Source organism: Protomyctophum bolini (genome assembly GCF_963924005.1).
Source record: "Protomyctophum bolini genome assembly, chromosome: 9".
NCBI lineage: Eukaryota > Metazoa > Chordata > Actinopteri > Myctophiformes > Myctophidae > Protomyctophum > Protomyctophum bolini.
The window spans coordinates 33,109,464-33,132,534 of NC_137870.1; the positions used below are offsets into that span (position 1 = coordinate 33,109,464).

The following is a 23,071-nucleotide window of genomic DNA, read 5'->3' on the forward strand; positions in this document are numbered from 1 at the left end:
GCTTTCATTTTCGTCTTGATCGCTAGCTAGTAAGCTCTGGCGCTCGAGCCTCACACTCGCCCCATTTATATGTGCCGTGACGTCACTACGGACAGCACGGATTTCTATGTGCCCTGACGTCACGGTAGTGACGCCACGGCACATAGAATCCGCGCCTACTGCAGAATTGAATGTTGGATTATGATGTAAAACCGTTATTCACTTTGTTTACATAAAATAAAATAAACAAAACCCACACATTTCTGTTGTAACCTCCTGGCCTGCATTGGACATTAAAATATCGACATTGCCAATTGGTATAAACATTATTATTAGTCAAATAAGTTAGCCCACTGAAATTAAGTTAATAAGTGCTAAGGTAATGACAAAATGACTAAAATAATGGACCACAGAGGGAGCCTTGGGGTAGTTTTATACTGCGATGGGATAGGATAAGGCAGGGCAGAAGGGTAAGCATTCACAGCACACCGAATGGCAATAGTGAAGAAGACAGAGGGTCTGGACACAAACAAAAAAACATTAGTGGTTTACTTTAAAGAACGGACGCATTTCCTACTACATCCTGGGTAGACTATGTTATAGGTGTTTTGGGGGTGTTTGAACTCCCCTCAGTCATCCCCCCCTGCTTCTTACTCTGCATCTCTCCAACCCCAACGTATTTTCACGAAGAGCGGCGGTGGAACTACGGTGGAACGCCTAGAAATTAATAAAGGTACCAAGGCTACGTCAGTGACGTATTGCATGTAATCCTAGCAGTAGATTGCTATTTAATATTTTAAATATTTTAAATAAATACATGCAATACAATATAAAAAGCACGCCACTGTCACTGGAAGACTGTGGTGCGATTCTGAAGCACTTCCGCTAGCTAGAATAACACATAGTTGTGACATCGTGGGCGAATCCTTGGTAACTGTATTGTAGTGCAACGCTCAGCGGCCATCTTTGGACCTGCCTGCCTTGCCTGGGAGTGGGATTCGAGGATTCTGGCACCCCCCGTTAGCTCAAGGGTGGGGATTTTAACAAGTAATGTTTTGCAATTCTGTATAATATAATCGATTGACAGCTTTGGGAATAATGAGATTTCAGTAATAACAAAGTAGTCCTTCGCGTGATATAAAAGACGAGTACTTTTCTTATACCAAATTGGTTGAATTACACGACATTGTGTGCTCCGCTGAAACCCTGGCCTGTCAGAGGAGGGTGAGTTTCAGCTAACTGTGCTAGCTACTGTTAGCTAGCTACCTAGTCATAAACATTTACCTGTTAACATTAGTTAAGAGACCTCTTTGTCTAGTTGGATGCCTTACAACATATTCAGTCAACATGGTGTCATTATGTCGCTAGACCCACACATAACACTTGAAAAGTTGACACATTCAACTGTCATTTGGCTAGCCTTAAGTTTCGCTACGATAGCCAGCTGAGCTAAAAGCTGTTTATTTGTGTGTGTGTACTGTGTTGTAATGTGCGCGCGCTCGGCCGTGCGTGCTGGAGTTCTACTTAATTTAGTTTGACTTTGTTGCGAAACAGCTGCTGCAGCTGTTGTAACTGGTAACCTGAATTCTCTCTGGTGAGAGATCTGGTACTGGTCTGGTAGCAGCTGCAATCAGGTGCTGCCTAGCCACAGGTGGCAGTTAGCTGGTGCATCATGTACGTTTTTAAGTTTCATTATTTGACAATAGTCTGATTGTACATTCTTCAGCAATGATGGCATTGGGCATAGATTTTAAGTTGAGACCGTCCTTCCTTGTGCTAGTGCTAGTTACGGACGGTATTTTCAAGATTGACTGACTGACACATGCAAGTGCATCACCCATAATTCTACAAATTGAGAACAACAATAAAAGCTGCCAAATAATCTGTCAACACTAGTTTAGCATGTTAAACTACGCTGCACTACAAATGTCTTTATTTACTGTTTATAGGCGCCCTGTTGGTGCTTCTGTTCTATTTGATAAGAAAGAAAGAAAGCCATCCACTAAGCTCACACAATTTGTTTGCAGATTTATAACATTATTGCTGAATCACCAAAATAGTGGTGTCTGGCTTCTGGGTTTTATGGTTTGTTCATTTGTTGTCAATTGCATTTTAATCTGTTTTGTCAGTTTACAGTCCCACATTTTTGATAACACGACAAGTTTGTATTTATTGTAGGCTAGACATGCAAGCCTAGGTGCATATTCAGTAAGTGCCATGGTTATTATTATGTCTTAGAAGACAGATAATCAGTTGACTTAATTGCTCATCAGGCCCCATTCCTTCCTTCCCGTAGCTGCACAGACAGGAAATGCTGAAACGTGTGGTGCAGTGAGTGCATAGCATACACTGGGAATCTCACCCCTCTAGCTTTGTTGTCCTGCCTGGCTGCATTCTTGTGTGTGTGTGTGTGTGTGTGTGTGTGGGGCTGGGGCACGCAATAGTGTTTCATGAAGGTATCAGCTGTCATCACTCACTTTGCTGCTCACGTGCTTGCAGTTGAAAATGCCATCATGAGATATGACAACAAAGCTCATTCATTACCAACAATGTAGCAAAGAACGTTGACAATAAAGAGGCACAGTCCCACATGTTAATGAGGCTTTATTTCAGGCCTGTGGCTGCATCTGTGCGGTCAAGTGAGTTGTTCAGTGTGTTGCTGCTGAGGGACAAAAGATATCTGCTGGGACTGAGGGCTGCTCCTTCAGGCCGGGAGAGAAGTCTTGTGACTCTGGCGTCAGCTCTGCATATGTTTGCAGCTGATCATCCGGGTTGCATGGGCTCCGGCTCAGTAACTTCAGTGATCTCTATCCCAATAATAAGGCTTGATATTACGTAATACTACAGATGCTGTAAATAAGTTACATTTTGAGTATAAAAGTGGCTGATATATATATAAATATATTTGGTCATTTTGTGCACTGGAGAGTGATGCCATAACATTGTGTTACATGACATGTGAGTAATTTGAGTGTGCCGCCAACATGTGTTGTTCTGTTCGGTTAGCTCATATCATCTCACCGTCAGCTAGACGAGCTAGTATGTTGTAATGTTGGTGTCTTTGTTTGCGCTGGAGAGTTGAGACTATCCTTTGTTTCCTTATTTCTTCTGTCTGTCTCATAGACTGTAAAAGATCTGTCTACTACATACCATACCTGTGATATACTATTGGTCCGACTGTCATTAGACAGACAAGCGACAACCTACCTCAAACCCTAACCTAACCCTAACTGCAAGCACAGGAGCACTCTCTATGAGAGTCTAAGCGACCATATGGCTTATTTCTAGTCGTCAGCGAAAATCCCAAGACAGAGTGGATCAAAACACCTTTTTTATTGAAAACTACGAACCTACGGGGTGTAATTGCTGGGTGCATACAAACCGGACAAGTGGGGCAGCAGGGAAAGCAGCTTAGATTTTGCATTTGTACAAGTTAAGAGTTACTTTGAGGCGTGTGCATCCCAACTATCGTTCATTTCAGTGAAACGAACCTTTCTGGATTGTTCAGTAAAAAATATCTGTTAATTTCGTTCACCAAAATGAACTGTTTCTTTTGAGCCGTTCATTCATGACTGATGCAACACTAACCTGTGACTGGAGGTGTGAGGGAGGGGAGAGTGTCGGGACATGGCAAACAGCTTTTATTACTGTAGTTGCTGTTATGGAAACATTTTTGACATTGGCAGGTAACTCAGGATATCATGCACATAATATAATATATATAACAGGAGTCATGAAGCAGTACATAATTCTGATACGATGCACATGGCCAAATTGCCTGAAGGTAAAGCAAAACGCTTACAGATATGGGCCTTGAAAGTGGCAGGGGCTAGCTTTAGTTTTTCACAGCCATTTTTCATGCCCTCTCACTTCTCTATCACTATATCAGTACATAATACTTGCACAAAATACAAATGCAGACATTTTATTAAAAGAAAAAAACAATCAAACTGAATTTTGCGATCAGGCCCATCAATATTATACAGGCATCGCCAACATCCTCATAATATCGACTTGAGCACAGCCCTAATATCCATCCCATTATTGTCATGCGGGTGCCGGGTGGTTTGACAGACACTAAAGACATTTTATGGCATCGTGGTTGGCATAAATTGCAGTACACAAAGAAATGTGGGAAATATTAATTTACTGCTCTCATGCACTCTCTAAAGCTGTTATCACTGTCAGTGTTGAAAGGGATATTGAACGCTGATGGATGTTCTACATTGACATTGACATCTTCATTGACATTCATATTATTCATTGAATTCAATTCATTTAATTTTGACTCGATCTGTATTGTATTCAGTGGTGTCATGCTCGTAGAACACAGTACCACACCGTACCGTAGTACCAAACACATTGTTTTGTGAATGTGAACGTGCACGCGCAATGCGCGCATGCACGCTAGAACGCATCCTCCTAGATTCAAGAGCACCTAAGAGCACCTAACCACCTCGGTCACCACTCACACCAGACTTTCCAAGACGCACCAAGTACCCAGTCTAGGTTTACTGGCGGTGGGCGTGCCCCCCCATTTTCATACCGTGTCAAGTGCTGCTGCACGCAACAAGAATGCCGCCTCCACCATCAAAGAAGAGATTATTATTTTATTTTCGCCACTGCAGGTGTCTGATTATTTTAAGTCTACTTGTGTGTGTGTGTGTGTGTCTAAAACTCTCATACACTTTAAACAATATAGTCTTAGGCTATCGGCAGTTTTGTGCGCATGATATGCGCACATGTAGGCGCGCGTTTGCATGACCGTGGTACCGGGGGGAGAAAACAAATCACCATTACAGTTTACACCACTGATTGTATCTAGGGTACTTCTTGCACTTTGTATTGTGTGGTTCTACCTCCCCTCTAAAAACAATGTTCTTTTTCTTTGCCCTCTCAGGTTGGAACACGTATGAGGCCACTGTCCTGCAGATGAGCAATTGGTGGGGGCTGTCACGTCGCTGTCGCATATCCAGATAGTTCCTGGCGACAGCGGCATTGCCCCCCATCATTATGCCAAACGCCACTCGGGCGGGGAGCCTGAAGGACCCCGATGTTGCTGATCTTTTCTTCAAAGATGACCCTGAAAAGCTCTACTCAGATCTACGTGAGATCGGACATGGCAGCTTTGGTGCTGTCTATTTTGTGAGTAGTTTTAGACATCAAACTTGGGCCCTGGTGGCGGGTGCTTTTGGCCATCACTTTAGCCTATTGGGCTAATTTGGGGCATTTCTGTTCTGGGTTGGCCTTGTCTGTTAGTGTGTTCACACACATCACTTTATTATCCTGTCATTTTGTGACACTTCCTGGGCAACCCTGGGGTGATTGAGCCCTGCTGCGTTTCACCTTTAAACTCTTAAAACATTTTTTTTAAACGACGATACCAAAATTGACATTTATCCAAGAACAGCTCATTTTATATCAAGGGCAAGATAATTGTAGAGGAGTCATCATCGTGTGTAGGATTTGTATTTGTTGTGATGTTTCTGTTGTTTGCTTGTGGTTTTCACCTAAAACGTAGATGTGATTAAAGTGTACAGCTAGTGGCAATGCCGCATCAATGCATGAGAAAGAACACTAATAGTACATTTTGTATTGTTTGTGTCCTTCAGGCACGGGATGTGCGTACAAATGAAGTGGTGGCCATCAAAAAGATGTCTTACAGTGGAAAGCAAACCACTGAGGTAAACTATTATCTATATGAATCTTTTAATGTTTTTAACGATTTGTATTGCTACATCTTATACACAAGTGTAAAATGTATTGCTTTGGCTTCCTCACATTGTAGCAGCAATAACGACGTATAATTTAGAATAGCAGAAAGGCAACAGGTCTAGCACTTAACCTCGTAAGGAATCTATTTTATGGCTTGATTTTAGTGACAGTCAGAACTCACTGACTAATGGCAGGTAGTCTAATTGCCCACCCCTTTCTAATTGTCCATTCAGAAAGGGGTGGGCCAGGGGCTGTAGCCGGTTGTTAAACTTGATTAGCAATTTCCAATGTTAGGAAAATGGTTATTAACTTATTATGAACTAAATGCAAAATAGTCATTTGGATTTCCAAAATAAATTATCATAGAATATATTTTTCTGTCGCTCTAAACATCCCAACTAAGACATTGTATAATTCTATTATCCAGTCATTGATAATATACACAAGCACTCAAAATAGCACCATGTAATTATGGAATAGTATTTTTCGGTGATGAGTTTACCCTAGGGCTACCTCCTTTATGATGTTTTGTTGGATGTTTCTTACACAAGGATGCATTTTAATTGTTCTTCATTTTTCTACCTCAGAAATGGCAAGACATAATCAAGGAGGTGAAATTCTTGCAGAGAATACAACACCCAAACAGTATAGAGTACAAAGGATGTTATCTGCGAGAGCACACTGCCTGGGTATGTTTCTAATTGGTAATTAACATGATGTTGTACGGTTATTGCATGGCTGTGTGACACAATAAACTTAACCTTCACTGTCCTTCGCCTTTAGTTGGTAATGGAGTATTGTCTCGGATCTGCGTCAGATCTGTTGGAAGGTGAGTTGAAGATTTTGTTGAAGTGAGGTGACATTTTGAATAATCGAAGCAAGTCCATTCTTATCGAAGTTTTGTCTTGTGGCTTCCATGCTTTTGCAATGCTCTATTGATGAATGTGTCCAATGCAGTTCACAAGAAACCTCTGCAAGAAGTGGAAATTGCTGCAATTACCCATGGTGCTCTTCAGGGGCTAGCCTATCTCCACTCGCACAACATGATTCACCGGTCAGTGTGTTAGTACTGTTTGGGAGTATGTTTGGGTACCATTCACTTATGCACGCAATCCACTGAAAAAAATATGTAAATCTTCTGTGTTATGTTGGTCTGATAGAGATATCAAAGCAGGAAACATCTTGCTGACAGAGCCAGGTCAGGTGAAACTCGCAGATTTTGGTTCTGCTTCCATTGCCTCTCCAGCGAACTCTTTTGTGGGGACGCCATATTGGTATGTTGCTATTTCAATAGTAACCCTCCCTGTTGTAACATCTTTAACAATATCTATTTTGGTTTCTGGTTTAATTTGCCTTTAATTTGCATTATTGTACACATTTCTTTTTATGTTTTTAGGATGGCCCCGGAAGTAATCTTGGCTATGGATGAGGGACAGTATGACGGAAAGGTGGACATATGGTCTATGGGAATAACATGCGTAGAATTAGGTGAGATAACTTTTCCATTTGTTTTGGCTCAGATCCGGCTCCTTGATTCTCTGCTTCTGTTCGGTCACCTTGTTGGGCAATGTCATGACTCATGTACTCCTGCATTCGAATTTTGAATGAATGACTCCTGCATTCGCTAAAATGCGAACATGTGTTGATGCTGTTCCCAATCCATGTAATCTCTGTATTTTCCACATTGCCAGAAGATGTCACCCCTTTTTATGTGACTTGTAATTTGTTTTCACAGCTGAAAGGAAGCCTCCACTGTTCAACATGAATGCAATGAGTGCCTTATACCATATAGCGCAGAACGAGAGCCCAACACTGCAGTCAAGTGAATGGTAAGCAGGGGAGCTTATGCTATGAAACTATGCTTCTGATGTCTGCAATGCATTATAAACATACTTATACAATGCATTATTATCTGCTTTTAACTCTTTACAATTATAGCTAGAGAATTAATAAATACTCATAATGCCTTATAACAATAATCATAATACATTATAAATAATTTTGTAATGACTAATTTCCCTCATTCTACCACAGGACGGAATATTTCCGCAATTTTGTAGATTCTTGCCTTCAGAAATTTCCTCAAGACCGACCCAGCTCTGAGGAGCTGTTAAAGGTAAGAATAATAACCACTTATTCCCAATATACTGTACTTCATTGAGCGCAGGCACGTCAACGAGTTGAGCGCTTGTAGATGTGCTATTTTTGCAGAATGTTCACACCAGAATATGGATGCTAGGTTTCATATGGTTAAGAGTGGCTGACGGGCATGTGCCCTTTGATGCCAAACAGTGTCTAGATACAAAGTCCTGTTTTCACAGACTTTATTACATTCAAGTTTTGCGCTACATAATGTTGTGATGCATCTCTTGTACCTCCCTGTTTTAGCATGCGTTTTTACAACGGGAGCGACCAGAATCAGTTTTGATCGACCTGATCTTAAGGACTAAGGAGGCGGTGCGTGATTTGGACAACTTACAGTATCGCAAAATGAAGAAGCTCCTGTTTCACGACTGCCATAATGGCCCCACAGCCGAAGCCCAAGATGAGGAGGAGGTCTGTAGCCTTACTGTTTTTTCCGCTACTCTCTCCTTACTTCCATCTCTTTCTCTCTTTAATTTTCCATTACTTCTTTTCAAGACTGTTTGTAGAACTGCATAAAGTATGTAGTGTACTTGAGCAGCTTGTGTCTTAGCAAATCACATTCTTAGGGCCGATTCATACTCCTATTTTAGAGCCGAATAAAAGTCGTTTCGGCGCTGTAGAGCCTACAATTTGACGTCATTTGAGGTTCGGGGGGGCGGGTACCGTCCTAAAGTCGGCTCTTCGGTGCTACTGAAAATTTCTGACGAGCCGAAATCATGCGCCGAAATGGGAGTATGAATCGGCCCTTAGCCGACCGACCGTAAACTCAGGCTTAGGAATCGATGTAAAATGGTACTGCCTTGTTTGCACTTTGCACTGGGAGACAGAGCGAGAGAAGCAGTTTGTTACTGCATTGCTGATTTCTCACCTCAAATGTTGTCAGATACACTGTACATATTTTAGTGTATTGTTTAATTTAAAAATGAGACTGTTTATAATGCACCGTCCGCCACCCGACCGTCATCCTGAATTAGATTCAGAACAGAACAGCAACCCTGGGGGCTGTATTTTGCGTGTCTTGAGTAAACTAAAGACCTGGAGGCAATGCCATTTGGCTATTCTGAGTGGCCAAAGAGCATTGACCACGCCTCCAGGTCTTTAGTTTACTCAAGTTAGGGAATAAGACCTGGTACTTCAGACACGCAAAATACAGCCCTGGGTCTCTAATAATGAAAAACAGCTGCTTGGAGGAACATTGAGCTATGGGAACCACACAGGTGAAAGAAAGCATGATTCATTTAGTGACTTTTGACTGAAATAAAAACACACAAAAATGGATATGGCATCTATTATTAATTATACTGTATCTCAGTTGTGACCACGAATATGCTCTAGGAGTGTGAAAAAATACTTTTCATTTCATAATGTCTTTAATCTTGTGATCCGCTGTGGTGTCTGTGTCCTCAGGAGCCTGAGCACGGTGTGTGCAGGACCGGCACTGTCAACAGTGTGGGGAGCAACCAGTCCATTCCCAGCATGTCCATCAGTGCCAGCTCCCAGAGCAGCTCTGTCAACAGTCTGACAGACGCTGGTGACGACAAGAGTGAACTGGAATTGGAGGGAGACCACACGGTCATGTCCAACAGCTCTGTCATACACCTCAAACCGGTAAGTCATGTGGCTGCAATCAAGGTTCCGTATCCATTTAAAAATATATAATTTTTGTTACAAAAAAAACAAAACATGATGAATTACTGAAATGGGAAATCGTCCTGTATTAACGGCCATCCACACAAGGATAACTATAATAACTATAACAATAATGATGTGGGCATCCACATTGATGAACGATAACGTTCTGTTCTGCAACATGTTGAACGCGATGCCCTGTAAATTCAGAAGGAATTTGATTGGCTCTCAGTGTTTGTGCAGTGCTGCGAAAGTGTGTCGAGCGATATCTTTCGCCACTGTCAATATTAGGGATGCACCGATGTATCGGCAACATAATCAGTATCGGCCGTTATCGGTCAATATATATATGGGGAATATAAGGTGAAATAAAAATGACAAAACATATCTGTATCATTATTGGCTAAATTTGTTATTTTAAGCATTCAGTAATTTAAACACTCAGTAATTCATCTGATTCCTATTGCAATGTGTTCTATCTCTCAGGAGGAAGAGACATACCATGACGACGCTGAACCTCACCCTCCTCGTCCAACTGAGCCACAGTCTCCCCCTGCACACACACCACGGCCTAAACGCAACCGTGAACACTTTGCTACGATACGCACAGCCTCTGTGGTAAGAGCACAGTGTGTGTGCAAGTATGTAATTAGAATAGGGGTACTTTCCTCCTGGGAATTTGGAAAACAGCTGCTTCATTTCTGATGGTTATATTTTCATTAAGTTTACATTTTGATATTGGTACAGATACCTTGAACCAGAAACGGAACAATACTGAACAATTTATAGACCGCCAATCAGGATGTGTTTTTCGTGTTTTTAGTTTTTACACTAGATGGCACTCTTGGTCTTGGTATTCATTGTTTCATATAGAATGCAGTACGATTAGAAGCCCAAAGTAAATGGAAATGTTAGTTTTTGCTGCAGAACTGCATGCCCCACTGATGATGGGAACTATTGTATTTAGGAATGTTGAAGCACGACTCTTATTGTGGTTGCAACTAGTGACTGGACACAAGTTTTTGTGAACTTGTGTGCGGAAGTTTTAATGAACCAATTCCTCTGTGGGTATAAATACTGTGGTCTTGACTGGAAAAAATAAATAACAGGATTTAACAGTAACACCCATCATGGATGTATTAAAATAATTCTTCCCCCAGCCACGGAGCTCTCCCCCTCTATTTGCAAACACAGGCGCGTAAACCTACCCATATCTCAAATGATGATGGTAAACTAAATACACTAAAATACAAATACAACCCCTTGTGATGAGACGCGTTATTGTACATCAGTTATTTTTGGGACATGATGCCACCATCGTAGTCGTACACAAATTAGACTGTAGTGTACATATTGACATTTGGTACTGAATGACGAGGCATTTTTCGGTATCAAAACGGTTTCCAATTGGTATTCAGCCCTACATGTGTCATAATGTTGAAATGAAATGGCTGGCATCAGTGGTGGCCATTTAACGTCCAGCTTGTAGTGTCTGTGTATGTGTAGGTATTATTTGTCTATTTGTTGACACATGCAACGACAAGCACGGATGAGAATTTGTGTTGACTTGTGATGTTTGTGTGCCAGGTTACTCGCCAGATGAAAGAGCATGCGCAGGATTCAGAGTTTCGGGAGCAGATGTCTGGCTACAAGCGCATGCGGAGGCAGCACCAGAAACAGTTGATGGCTCTGGAAAACAAGCTTAAGGCTGAGATGGATGAGCACAAGCTCCGTCTGGACAAAGAGCTGGAGAACCAGAGGACTAGCTTTGCCCAGGAGATGGAGAAACTCATCAAGAAACATCAGGCATCCATGGAGAAAGACGTACGGCGCCTTTATCGCACCTCGTCATTTCCCTTTAACCCATTTAGGCCTGACGTCGAAATAAAAAAAACTTTCGCTCTGAAAGAATATATACCTATTCAAAGATTTGTTCCGCATTTTTACGATTTTTCAAAAATAGCAGACCTACAAGTTCATAGCGTGCCACTCAGTGGAGCGCTATGAGCTTGTAGATCTGCTATTTTTCAATAGCTAAAGTATAACAGAATGCTTGAAACACCAAAAGGGGTTCCCACCCAAAATGGGTTAAGACGGGGGGGGGGGGGGGGGGGGGGGGGGGGGGTGTGTAACTGTAGGGTTGTATGTCTTACTTTAATACTTGGAAATCCTATAAAGTAAAAAAAAAAAAACTGCTGAATTCAATACAACAGCGTTACGTTTCAAGTGAAGCTTGCTAATTTGCTATCTTTGTTTTCCATCAGGCAAAGACATTTACCAATGATGAAAAGAAATTCCAACAGCACATACAGAGCCAGCAGAAGAAAGAGCTAAACAGCTTCTTGGAATCTCAGAAACGAGAGTACAAACTGCGCAAGGAACAACTCAAGGAGGTCAGGAATCTGCACTGCACTAGTATTTACCTCTACTGGTTCGTTGGGTAGAAGAACTAGCTTGCGTTGTGTGTTTTTCCGCATGCTTTACAACACATCATCCTGGAAAAACACCTCACTGTCTGTATTGGAGGAGTCACATGCTCATGTAAACCCTCCCTCATGACCAACTGTAGGGGTTAGCAGTGACGGGGACGATTGACCACATGTGTCTGGAGAACTTTTTAGAATTGGCATTATAACAAAATTGGGAAACGAACCTGATTACTGGACGATTATGGGAAGACAACCATTTCTGTACGAACATCACTCTCTTCTATTTCTCACTACCACTGTCTGTTGCCTGCTGAGCAGGCAGCTTGTTGTAGGTACTTAAGAAAAATACTAGACGTTAACAACCCACTGTGCACGGCTTGTCAACCCCCAGGCCCCAGTCTGTCCAGATGCCTAGTTGTTAACATGCAAGTCTGTAATAAACCAGTTATGGAATACTAATGCAACATAATTGTGCTATACAAGTTAAATTAGGTCCATAGCTACTCTTCTGGAGCAACCAGGATTATTTCCCATCATTGCAGTTTTTGTCGCTCATGGGAATAATTAGGCTACAACACGACGGGTACAATGACAAAATATCACTACTGATAAGTGAGATTCAGAATCGTTTCGAAATCTTCACTCAGCTTGTACATGTGATCCAATTAATAGTACAGTAGTAGCTATAAATATCCACAGCTGTGTGTGCATAATGGTCACGAGTGATGCCAGCTGTTCTCAACAGGTCTAATGAGTGGTGGTTTGGGCACAATTGATATACATCCATAGTGCAGTGGAAAGTCTGGCTTGGATTGGAAAGATGCTGGCTAGTTTGCAATCACAAAATAATACTTGTGATCAATATTGTTTATTTCAGTTTACATGGCCCTGTAGTGTGGTCACTGGTAGGCAGGCAGATTGCTGAACTGACTAATGTCCTCCCTACCATAATATAATGTGCATTAGTGAGAACCAATGATTTGAAGATGCGTAGGTTGAAAATGGGTGATGTTTACATCAGTTATTAATATATCCTGCTCCATGGTTGTTTAATTCTACAAATTAATAAAACTACTAGCTACATAAGAAAAATAGAACATTCTTCTAATGACCTGCCTTTGTGTGGACTCTTAGGAGCTGAATGAAAACCAATCAACACCTAAGAAGGAGAAACAGGACTGGTTGTCAAAGCAGAAAGAGAACTTCCAGCACTTCCAAGCAGAAGAGGAGGCAAACCTGCTACGTAGACAGAGACAGTACCTAGACCTGGAGTGCCGCAGATTCAAGAGGAGGATCCTGATTGCTCGCCACAATGTTGAACAAGATTTAGTGCGCGAGGTCAGTTCTCTTAGCCGTGTCCGACATACCTACAGTGCATATTGTACATGCATACATAAAAAACAAAGTAAATTGCTGAGTGATTATTGCTATATAGATCTAAATATTTTTAGTATTCTCAATGAATGTCCAATCAGTCAAGTCAGGAAACTGGTCTTACCTGTATCTGTTACAGTAAGATTGATTAGCATAGCCCTAATTACTTGGTCATTGGATTTTAACTGACAAGCACCAAGTTCTGCACATTGTTCAAGGAAAGAAAAATCATATTCCTACTACATTTAACCCCTTTTGGTGTTAGCATTATGTTATGCTTTAGCTATTAAAAAATAGCAGCAAGCTTGTAGGTCTGCTATTTTTGAAAAATCGAAGAACGACTGACAGAAACATAGCTTTTTCAGAAAACTGTCAGGATGTAGAAGACATTTTTAGAATCTGATCTCGGTCAAAATGGGTTAATTTAGTGCAATATCCTTTTTGGTCCGATCAGGAGCTGAACAAGCGTCAGACACAGAAGGATCTGGAGCATGCGATGCTCCTGCGCCACCATGAGTCCATGCAGGAGCTGGAGTTCCGCCAGCTCAACACCATCCAGAAGATGAGGGCTGAACTCATCCGCCTGCAGCACATGACTGAGCTCACCAACCAGCAGGAGTACAACAAGAGGAGGGAGAGAGAACTCCGACGCAAGCATGTCATGGAGGTTCGCCAGCAACCCAAGAGCCTCAAGGTGAGTCTTGGCCCTTCCAGAGCACTGATGGAAGATACTAAATGCAAGCACCCCAACACATGTGGGACATGAGCACATGGTGCATAGCCTATATTTGGGTCAATGCCCGAACCTGTACTGTACGCACGTGCAAGCAAGCAGTTTAACAAATATAGGCAGAAAATCTCTATTACTGAGTGCATTTTGGAAATTGCATACAGTATAGCCAACATATCAGACCTGGATATGACTCCGATACTATACAATGAGTATGTAAATGGAAGTATTCACTGTTGATCTATTTCCCCACCATGACAGTCCAAAGAGCTACAGATCAAGAAACAGTTTCAGGATACCTGTAAGATCCAGACCCGGCAGTACAAGGCCCTGAGGAACCACCTACTGGAGAGCACACCAAAGGCAGACCACAAGGCTGTGCTGAAGCGTCTGAAACAAGAACAGCACCGCAAACTGGCCATCCTCGCAGAGCAGTACGACCACTCCATCAATGAGATGCTCTCCACTCAAGCCGTAAGTCTCAGAACGTAGAATCTCAGATGTGTACAGTTTGTACTCCATTTTCACTTGAAGGGGGTTCCAGGGGGTCCCCAGCCAAATGATTGATAGTTTGGAACCAAATGGACCCCTATTGGTCTGTAACTCTGAGTTAAATGAACACTGACAATTTTACAGTGTAGATTTGGGTCCCAGGGATAAAAGTGGTATCAAATGGGGGTCCACCACGGCTTAATGCATAACCTAATTAAAAAGATTGAGAATAACTGCTGTACAGCCATGTCGTGAAAATCTTCTCTTATGGGGGTCCCTGACATATGTTTTCAAATGGGTCCTTGACCTGAAAAGGTTTGAGAATGATGTCTGACCCTGCTGTCTGTCCTCAGCTGCGTCTGGATGAGGCTCAGGAGGCTCAATGCCAGGTGCTTCGCATGCAGCTGCAACAGGAGCTGGAGCTGCTCAACGCCTATCAGAGCAAGATCAAGATGCAGACTGACGCCCAGCATGACCGTGAGAGGAAGGACCTGGAGCAGAGAGTGTCCCTCAGGAGGGCCCTACTGGAACAGAAGGTTCTCTTTTGTTTGTTTTTACTTGTGACTGTTTTATTTTATTGGAAAATGGCAATGGCTGAGCAGAGTAGGAGGGATCTTGTGTCCTTTGGTAAGTCTAAAGCCCTAAACATACCAGAGGGTCGCCATGCAACTACTTGCAACCCAATATTATTCCCAATGGCAGTTGCAAGGAGTTGCATTGGTGTGGTTTGTTGCAAGGAGTTGCATGGCGGCCCATTGGTGTGGTTTGAGCCATTGAATTAAACCAGTTGAATCACTTGGGTCAACGTGCAACATGACATATCACACCACTGGGACGAATGCTAAAACCGTCTTATCCCGTTTCGACCATTTGGTGTGGTTTGGGCTTTAGATAGACTTTAGAGGCAACTTGTAATCAAGGTACACCTGTATTTGTGCTCTGTATACTTGCTCAGACAACTGGGCAAACTCAAATATTTATTCTAATCAATGTCATTAATCCTATATAGATAAATTTTACACTTGGGCATCTGAACTAAGCTGCCCAAATAAAATCAATGAACAGGAGACCCTGCAAAGTATTCATTTCTGTAAATGTATGTGTATTGTGTACTCTCTTCTAGATTGAGGAGGAGATGCTGTCCCTGCAGAACGAGCGATTGGAGCGAATCCGAAGTCTGCTAGAGCGTCAAGCCAGAGAGATTGAAGCTTTTGACTCAGAAAGCATGCGTCTGGGCTTCAGCAACATGGTGCTGTCAAACCTCTCCCCAGAAGCCCTCAGCCACAGCTTTCCCGGGGCTTCAGGCAGTTGGAGCCATTCTCCGCAGCACAACCAGTCTGGGGGGTCTCAGGGGCCACACTGGGGCAGTGGTGGTTCAGGGGCTGGGTCAAGCCACCAAAGCAGCCATTACCAACACCACTATCACTCCAGTCAGGGAGGGCTACCTATGCAGCAAGGCTGGGGCCAAGGCATGCAGGGAGGTGGGGCTCCCCAGCCGTGGGGTCATCCCTCATCAGCGTCGCTAGTCTCCCGAAGTAGTGGAGGTGTGCAGAACAGCCCCCAAGCACTGGGGAGGACAGCCTCAGGAGGGCGCAGTGCCAGTGAGCAGGCCATGAGCAGGAGTACCAGTGTCACCTCTCAAATATCCAACGGGTCGCACCTTTCTTACACATAGATTTACTATCATCCTGGAGTCAGTGTCTGAGCATGGGCTTGTAGAGTCCCGTAAACAAAGCAGTGAGGGACAGGGTATTGACTGCTCTCTACAACTACATCTCCATTTGCTAACCCTCCCCGGTTCTCCCATGTGCAGATGTGGATGTGTGGTGAAGTAAATGTTGCTCAGGTCAAAAGGGCTGGAAGATGTACGGCTCTCCTCGCAGCAATGTATCAGCACACACACATACAGATCATTTACATTGTTTTGTTTATGTAAAAATTTGAGTGTCAACTGCTAATACTCCCTTTTTATTTACAGCTCTACCCACTCAGAAACATTTTTAGAAATGTATATTGAATGCTATTCACAGCCATTGCTATCATGTTGCACATAAAACACTGTTAAAAGCCTTGACATGGTAACTATGTACTTACAAATCTAGTGTCTACTGTCGAGTAATAATCTAATGTTTAGGAAAGCCCTTTGACCAAAATTCATCAGTTTGTCCTTAAATAGAAAGAAAATATGCCAGCCTGCTGTGATGGTCATTTTAATACCAGTCTTTTTTTTATTACCAGATTGAATATTTCATTGGTTACAGTTACCAATACCTGGTCAAAAGCCAAAATAAGACTAGATGTCCAGAGCGAAAACTGTTTAGGTTTTACTTTTATGTTCACTTTTATGGGGCCTGGAGAGGTCCAGGCCCCAAATGCCACAAGCCTGTGGCATCTTATTTTGGGGCTCAGGATGGGCCTCTCCAGGCTGTGTTAAAAAAAAGAACTCATATATTGTGCCTTTTTAACCTTTGATAATAGAATGTAGTTATGTTCACAGTTGAATGTTCTATAATCAAACGGCAATTTGAAATGAATGCCAATGTTTTTACTAGACTGTCATATGTTATACACATTATCATTTGCTATATTTATTATAGCTCTGATCAAGGTCTGAGAGACCCAGGCTGGGACATCTCTGGGAAAGGAAAGGTGACATACTATAGACTTAAACCAAAAATGGGCTCTTTATTGGCCAACAGGAAATACTTTTGTAACGAGTCAGTGTTCATAATGATCTTGTCTCAGTCCGCAGGGCTTCTTCTTGCAGAGAGGACATTTTGTTCCATTGACTAGTTATCTTTCGCAGCAAGCTGCCTGGTTTTATGCCCAGGTGGGCTCTCCCATTAGTTGGCAGTGCGTTGATTGGCATCAGCTGGTCAGCCACCCTGGCCTGTGCCTGCTCACATACCTGCAGCTGATGACCAAGGGAGTGGAGGCCCCATTTACACTGGCAGCCAAATCCAGTCGGAGTCAGATCGGATTTTTTTAAATAAGTCTAAACGCTAACAAGTCACATGGAATCCATTTTTTACAGATGTGACCTGAGCCACATCCAGACTTGGTTTCAAATCTGATCTAAATCAGATTCCATGTGCCTTGTTTTTGTTTAAACCCGTGTGAACTGAGTCGTGCAACTCCCCCCCCCCACACCCCCCCCCCCCCCCCCCCCCCCCCCCCTCGCTCTCTCATTAGCAGGCAACAGTGCAGCACAAACCCCTCTCTCTGTTTCTGGCACAACAGCGCCCCTACTGGTACTCAGTCATATACTGGTGCTCATTAACGTCACATAGGTGGGTGAACAACACATGGGTGGGTGAACACGGACATTGCTGTTCCTTGGAGTGGTTGCACCACTCAAAAACATCTGGTCACTTTCAAATGCAGTGTGAACGGTCGGGCCAAAAGTCAGAAATAAATCAGATTTGAATCGTGGCAAACGATGAGGATCTATCGTGGGACAGGCCATCTGTTTTTCCATGGAGGAATTTAGCTCAGTGCCGCACTATAAAGCAGACAGTTTGGAGAGAGAGAGAGATCTGAGGACTGATGAACTGATCAGTTTCTAAACACTGCACAACTAAAGACTGAGGTCAATCTCCCAGATTTTGTTGTTATAACAATAACAAAGTTGTTTCTCAAGCAGTAGGCATAGGTTTATTTGCACCATTCTTGCCACTGCCTTGCATTTGGAAATCCCCAAGGCCCAAGAGAGTCTGTGACCAGGGTAAACTTGCAGCCCAGCAAGTTAAAGAGCCCTCACTTTTGCCACATGAACAGACTACTTTTTGAGGTTCTTGTTCTGTTTATTTCCTCTCCAGCTTGTAGTTGCTTGTAGTTGGCCCTTCAGATGTAGTTACGAGTTCTGATGCTCCACCATCAGTCTCCAGCAATAATGTTGCTGCACAGCATAGCATCCTGAATGTCCTCATTGTCCATCTGCAAATTAAACATCCTCGGCTGCAGATGTCTCTTGCTCTGTTGCGCTGTCTACAACTGTCTACAACTCTGCCGGAGTTTCTTTTCCTGGAACCGCATGTTACCAATGTCCTGGTCTTACTGTATATTCCACTTTACGCCATTTTCAGGAGCCAAGCTTTCGTCGGCTCCATCTGCTTAGTCATGGCATCATACTTGGCTGGTAGATCTGTCATGTACTTCTTTAGATATAGCCTTTCTGAAGTTTCAGTTTCTTAATATTTGCTGCGCTGACTCGCCAGTATTTCTCGTCAGCCAAATCCTCTCGTCAGTCTATAAGTGTTCATGATGATCCTGGCTGGGTGAATGCCCCGTCTGTTGTACTTCAGTCTTTGCTGATGTCTGCAGAGAGAGGACATGACCCCTTCCAGAAGTTCTTCCCTCTGACTGACTGGTTATACGCCCAGTCGGGCAATCAGTCAAAGCAGCTGAAGATGCTCTGTTCTCCCTTTTGCTGTATGTGTGGTCATTGGTGCGAGCTGGTCAGCTGCCCATGCCTGCTCACAGCCGATGTAGGCTCTGTCAACATATATAGATATTTTGCTAAACAAACATTTTCTTCTGTGTTTGGCTCTCTCATCCAAATGCAAATGGTGTTTTTTTAAATGCATTCTAAAGTAAAGATTTGAGGTGTGTGTGAAATGGCGATGTCACACCTGGATTCGTGCACACGCCTGAAACAACATGGCTTATAAGCAGCAATTACACCTAGTCTTTCTGCACGTAAGAATCACTTTTGTTTTCTGGTTTAACATAGCTTGTTTTTCTGTGATTCACCTTTTGTTTTAAATCACTACTGCCAAAGTAAAATAAGCTCATTACGCATGCTCAGAATATTCTTCTCTGGTATGTGACGTATCATTGATGTAGATTTTATTGCCACCGACTGGCCTGGCTTGAGCATTTATAGTACTTTTTCTGTTATCGTGTACGTATGTGGACAGATTTCTTTTTCCTTTTTTTCTCCTTAATCACTTTTATGGAGGTCAGAGGGTGAAATATCTGTTTAGAAAACTGTTTAAACTGGCAAAACTCCAGATTTTAGGAACAGCTGCTTTTACAGAGAATGTCAAAGAGAAATCCTACATGATTCTGTTGAAAGAAGCCGAAGAGAAATCCTACATGACTCTGTTGAAAGAGGAAACCATTCTATTAACAGACAGGATCCTAGATTTAATCTTTTGATTTTATTAGTGCCTTTTTAATACTGCTGCCTTGTTGAAGCACTTTATACAGAAGAATATGTATAATGTTTAAATGGATAAGACTTTTTGCTTTATTGGCAAAACACCCTGGGGATGAATGTGGTGTTAGTACTGTGTATATAGTGGAGAGTTAGAAAAGGGTCAGAATACAGACTAGTTAACTTGTGTGTTGTAATTCTTTCGAATAAATTCCACATACACTATTACCCATACAATACCTTAATAACGAGGGAGGAATCTGTTCGATTTGAGAATTTGTTTCAATTTCTCAAAAGCGTATGCTGTGTCCAGGAACCAACTGTAAATATAATTTCCTCTGGATGATTGTGAGGTAATAGATCACAGGATGAGAGGATGCTGCAGGCATTTTATGACGTGCATATTGTGTTTTATTTATCTATCTTTGTCTACTAGATAATAGTTTGACCATGACAGCAGGCTTGGTAATACTTTGAGGAATATAACAACTGAAAACTATGACACTGTTTAAACATGGTAGGGCCCTATTACTCAACACTAGAACACTACAAAAGGTGCTATGTTATCCATATTGAACCATCTATCTCATCACTACCCAAGAATGATGGTTAGTGAATCAAGCACATGTTCTTAATTATGGCTTTGTAGCATGTAAATATAACATGACTAAGCAGACACCTGATAAGAACTCTGAGCAGTGTGTCGTCCCCCCCCCCCCCCCCTTTATGGATAAATGTGGCACTTGTATACTGATTTTCTTTGATATCCATTGCTGTGTCACCCGCTAACTACCCCTAACAAACCATTTTTATTGAACCATTAGATTTTTACTTCATATCTTTTACATTTGTGGGTGTTTAGAATATTATTAATGGGGCCACCTTGACCTACTTAGGTCCTACTAGAATATATATGAATATGTGGGCTTTCACTTTTTATGCATAATTTGAAACATGTTAACCTTAACTAGGACTGAAAGAAAAAGGAGCCATAGATGGTTATGATAGGAAATGTCATCCTATGAATCACTTTTCGATTAAGCATTAAAAACTAAAAACTTGCATTATCAGAAAATAAGACAGTTCTTAAACTAACATTATTTAACTGCCATCTGAAAATATTAACTGAAATTAGAATCCCTTTGAGTTGTCAATAGTCTTCTAATCTTATTTTTTACTTCATTTGCAGTCATTTTCTTCAAATGCTGCTTACGTTGTCAATGGGCCCCTTCTGCTTCATCACTGTAATTGTCAGCTTATTTTAACTCCCCATTTGTCTTGTTCCTCTTCCCAGCCACTGAATACTTACATTCAGTTGTTTGCTCTTGTTGGGTGTTAGGCTGTCAGGGGATATTTTGTTTTCCACTTTTGTCATTTATATTGAGCATTACATCATGTTGGGTTTTGTCCCCAAAGTCTTATAGGGGAATACCACTCATTTTCAACATAGAAATACTGTATCTATGTCATTAATACACTTTAAAGTTGTTGTGTGGAAATCAGAAAAAATTGCCCCTCTTCTGTGTTGCCCAAAACTGAATAATTGATTGTTGGAGTCATATGTGATCAGTGACATAGGGTAGGCTATGTGTACTCTTTGGCCCTTTTTTAAACTAGCTCCTCGCCACTCTCCTTACACACTTTCACTCGGTTTGAGCATAGATATATAAATAATAGAGATGGCACTGGGATTCCCCTCCCCTGGTGAAATTGGTGACCTGACAAAATGTGTGACCATCTTGTGACATAACTTACATGGAGGTCTTTAAATTCGTGGCCTGAATACCGCTAGGTTGAACTCTGCTAATAAACAAACTGCAACCATTTACATTCGGACGCTGATATAAGACATTAAGTGATTGTCTACACAATTGTCACATATTTCAGCAGGTCACCAATTTCACCGTAACACCAAGTGACCAAGAGTGAGTTGCAGAGATTTTGGGTATTGGAATTTGGCCTTGGCTTAGAGATGGTATCAAAAAGGGGGTTTGGCCTGCATAGTACACTTTCCTGATGTCACTGATCACATTACCCCAAGTTCTAGACCTCCAGTCCTAGGCTAAACAGAAGGGGGGGGGGGGGACTTTTTATGATTATTTCCACACAACTCTAAGGTATTAATGGCATGGTTCAATGTTGAAAATGAGTGGTACTCTCCTTTAAACACTTTCCTTTATTTCTGTTACTCGGTGAGCTACAGCTACTGTAACATAACAGGTTATATCCAACAAGTGTTTTCTGATTATGAATAGTCAAGGAAAGGGGATTTATTTAAATCTTTTGGGATCCGATAGACCTTTGGCTTAAGACAAGACAAGTGATAAAGCCAAGTAAAACCCAATGACTTGAATGTCAGGCCAATCAAACCTCACTTCTTGTAATGCCAACCTTATGTTTTATGCACACTTTTGTTTGTCAATGTTCAGTTTGAGTCTGGTTTTTATCAAGTCATGCATAAGACTTCTTCACCAACCTGGATTTTTATTGGTTTTTGTTTTTTATTTTATATCTTTTATGATTGATGTCAATTCTTGTCCTACTGACTGAAAGCCTATAGGAGTGAGAAACCGATACAACAATGGCGATTCTTCTCTGGTCAAACACTGTGCCATGCCAGAGTTGCCAAGCCCAGACACCACTGCATTGTCTTTTCTCCATTATACCCATCATTATGGCTGATGGCATGTGCCAGCTGCCAGTTATTTCTGGCCAAGATAATGTGGCTTAAAAAGATGTGGTGACAGGCAAATTAAGAGATTGCATATCTTTAAAGATGTCAGTATTCTTCCTTGACACAGCATTACCACTACAACTCATGTAACCTGTATTAAAATGTATAGATGGTGAAACATGTTATTGAATGTCTGAAAGAGTATGAAAAAGTACAAGTGGATTTAAATTGTGTAAAAAGATTCATAAAACAGAATAAAAACTATAGATCAAATGTACTATTGTTTGTATTATAATTACTATTGTGTTGGCAGAGGGATATTGAACAGAAATCAGCTGTAATAAAGTAATTTTAGTATATAAATAATTGCTTTGTCTTTATTTTTGGTACATTTTGTTTTCATTATGTACTAAGGTTGCATGCAAGGAGGTCAAGACCTGAAATGAACCCTTGTTAATGTTGCCAATAGCTGGGTCCCCCTTAGTATGGTGCCCCTCCTTGTTGCATTCGGAGACTGGTGGCAGCAGAGCCATAGAGTAGTAAGACAGAGTTACGACATTGAGGGGCAGTGAGCCCATATAGCCGTGGATATCCACGTCCGATAGGGGCGAGCCGTCTCTCTAGAGAGAGAGAGAGATTTTTACCTGTAGGCTACTATATTTTTACCTGTACTTTGAGATTTTTCCTGTACATTTAAACAGAGAGAGAGAGAGGGGGGAGGAGGTAAAGTGTCTAGTTATAGTGAG

The 23,071-nt window shown here is 41.9% G+C and overlaps 1 protein-coding gene across 3 annotated transcripts; it reads left to right on the plus strand.

The window, feature by feature from the left end:
- Window positions 1-950: 950 nt before the first annotated feature.
- taok1a (TAO kinase 1a) lies at window positions 951-22,682 on the plus strand. Of its 3 annotated transcripts, none has more exons than XM_080773092.1 (20): window positions 951-1,010; window positions 4,880-5,124; window positions 5,592-5,663; window positions 6,282-6,383; window positions 6,478-6,523; window positions 6,652-6,748; window positions 6,855-6,968; window positions 7,091-7,182; window positions 7,430-7,523; window positions 7,729-7,810; window positions 8,083-8,250; window positions 9,247-9,447; window positions 9,955-10,086; window positions 11,056-11,292; window positions 11,733-11,861; window positions 13,032-13,235; window positions 13,726-13,965; window positions 14,263-14,475; window positions 14,847-15,029; window positions 15,617-22,682. In XM_080773092.1, the coding sequence occupies exons 2-20, from the start codon at window positions 4,993-4,995 to the stop codon at window positions 16,166-16,168; spliced, it is 3,090 nt and encodes a 1,029-aa protein (XP_080629218.1). In that variant the 5' UTR covers window positions 951-1,010; window positions 4,880-4,992; the 3' UTR covers window positions 16,169-22,682. The 3 variants fall into 3 exon arrangements, with proteins under 3 accessions (XP_080629218.1, XP_080629217.1, XP_080629216.1); XM_080773091.1 differs by having other exon boundaries at window positions 956-1,026; XM_080773090.1 differs by having other exon boundaries at window positions 977-1,203.
- The last annotated feature ends 389 nt before the right edge of the window (window positions 22,683-23,071 follow it).

Bases quoted from the DNA above. Each gene is read 5' to 3' on its own strand.
- taok1a (XM_080773092.1), top strand. From the start codon at position 4,993: ATGCCAAACGCCACTCGGGCGGGGAGCCTGAAGGACCCCGATGTTGCT. The intron at 6,749-6,854 runs GTCAGTGTGTTA...TTGGTCTGATAG, and splicing joins TCGCACAACATGATTCACCG to AGATATCAAAGCAGGAAACA. The intron at 13,966-14,262 runs GTGAGTCTTGGC...CCACCATGACAG, and splicing joins AGCAACCCAAGAGCCTCAAG to TCCAAAGAGCTACAGATCAA.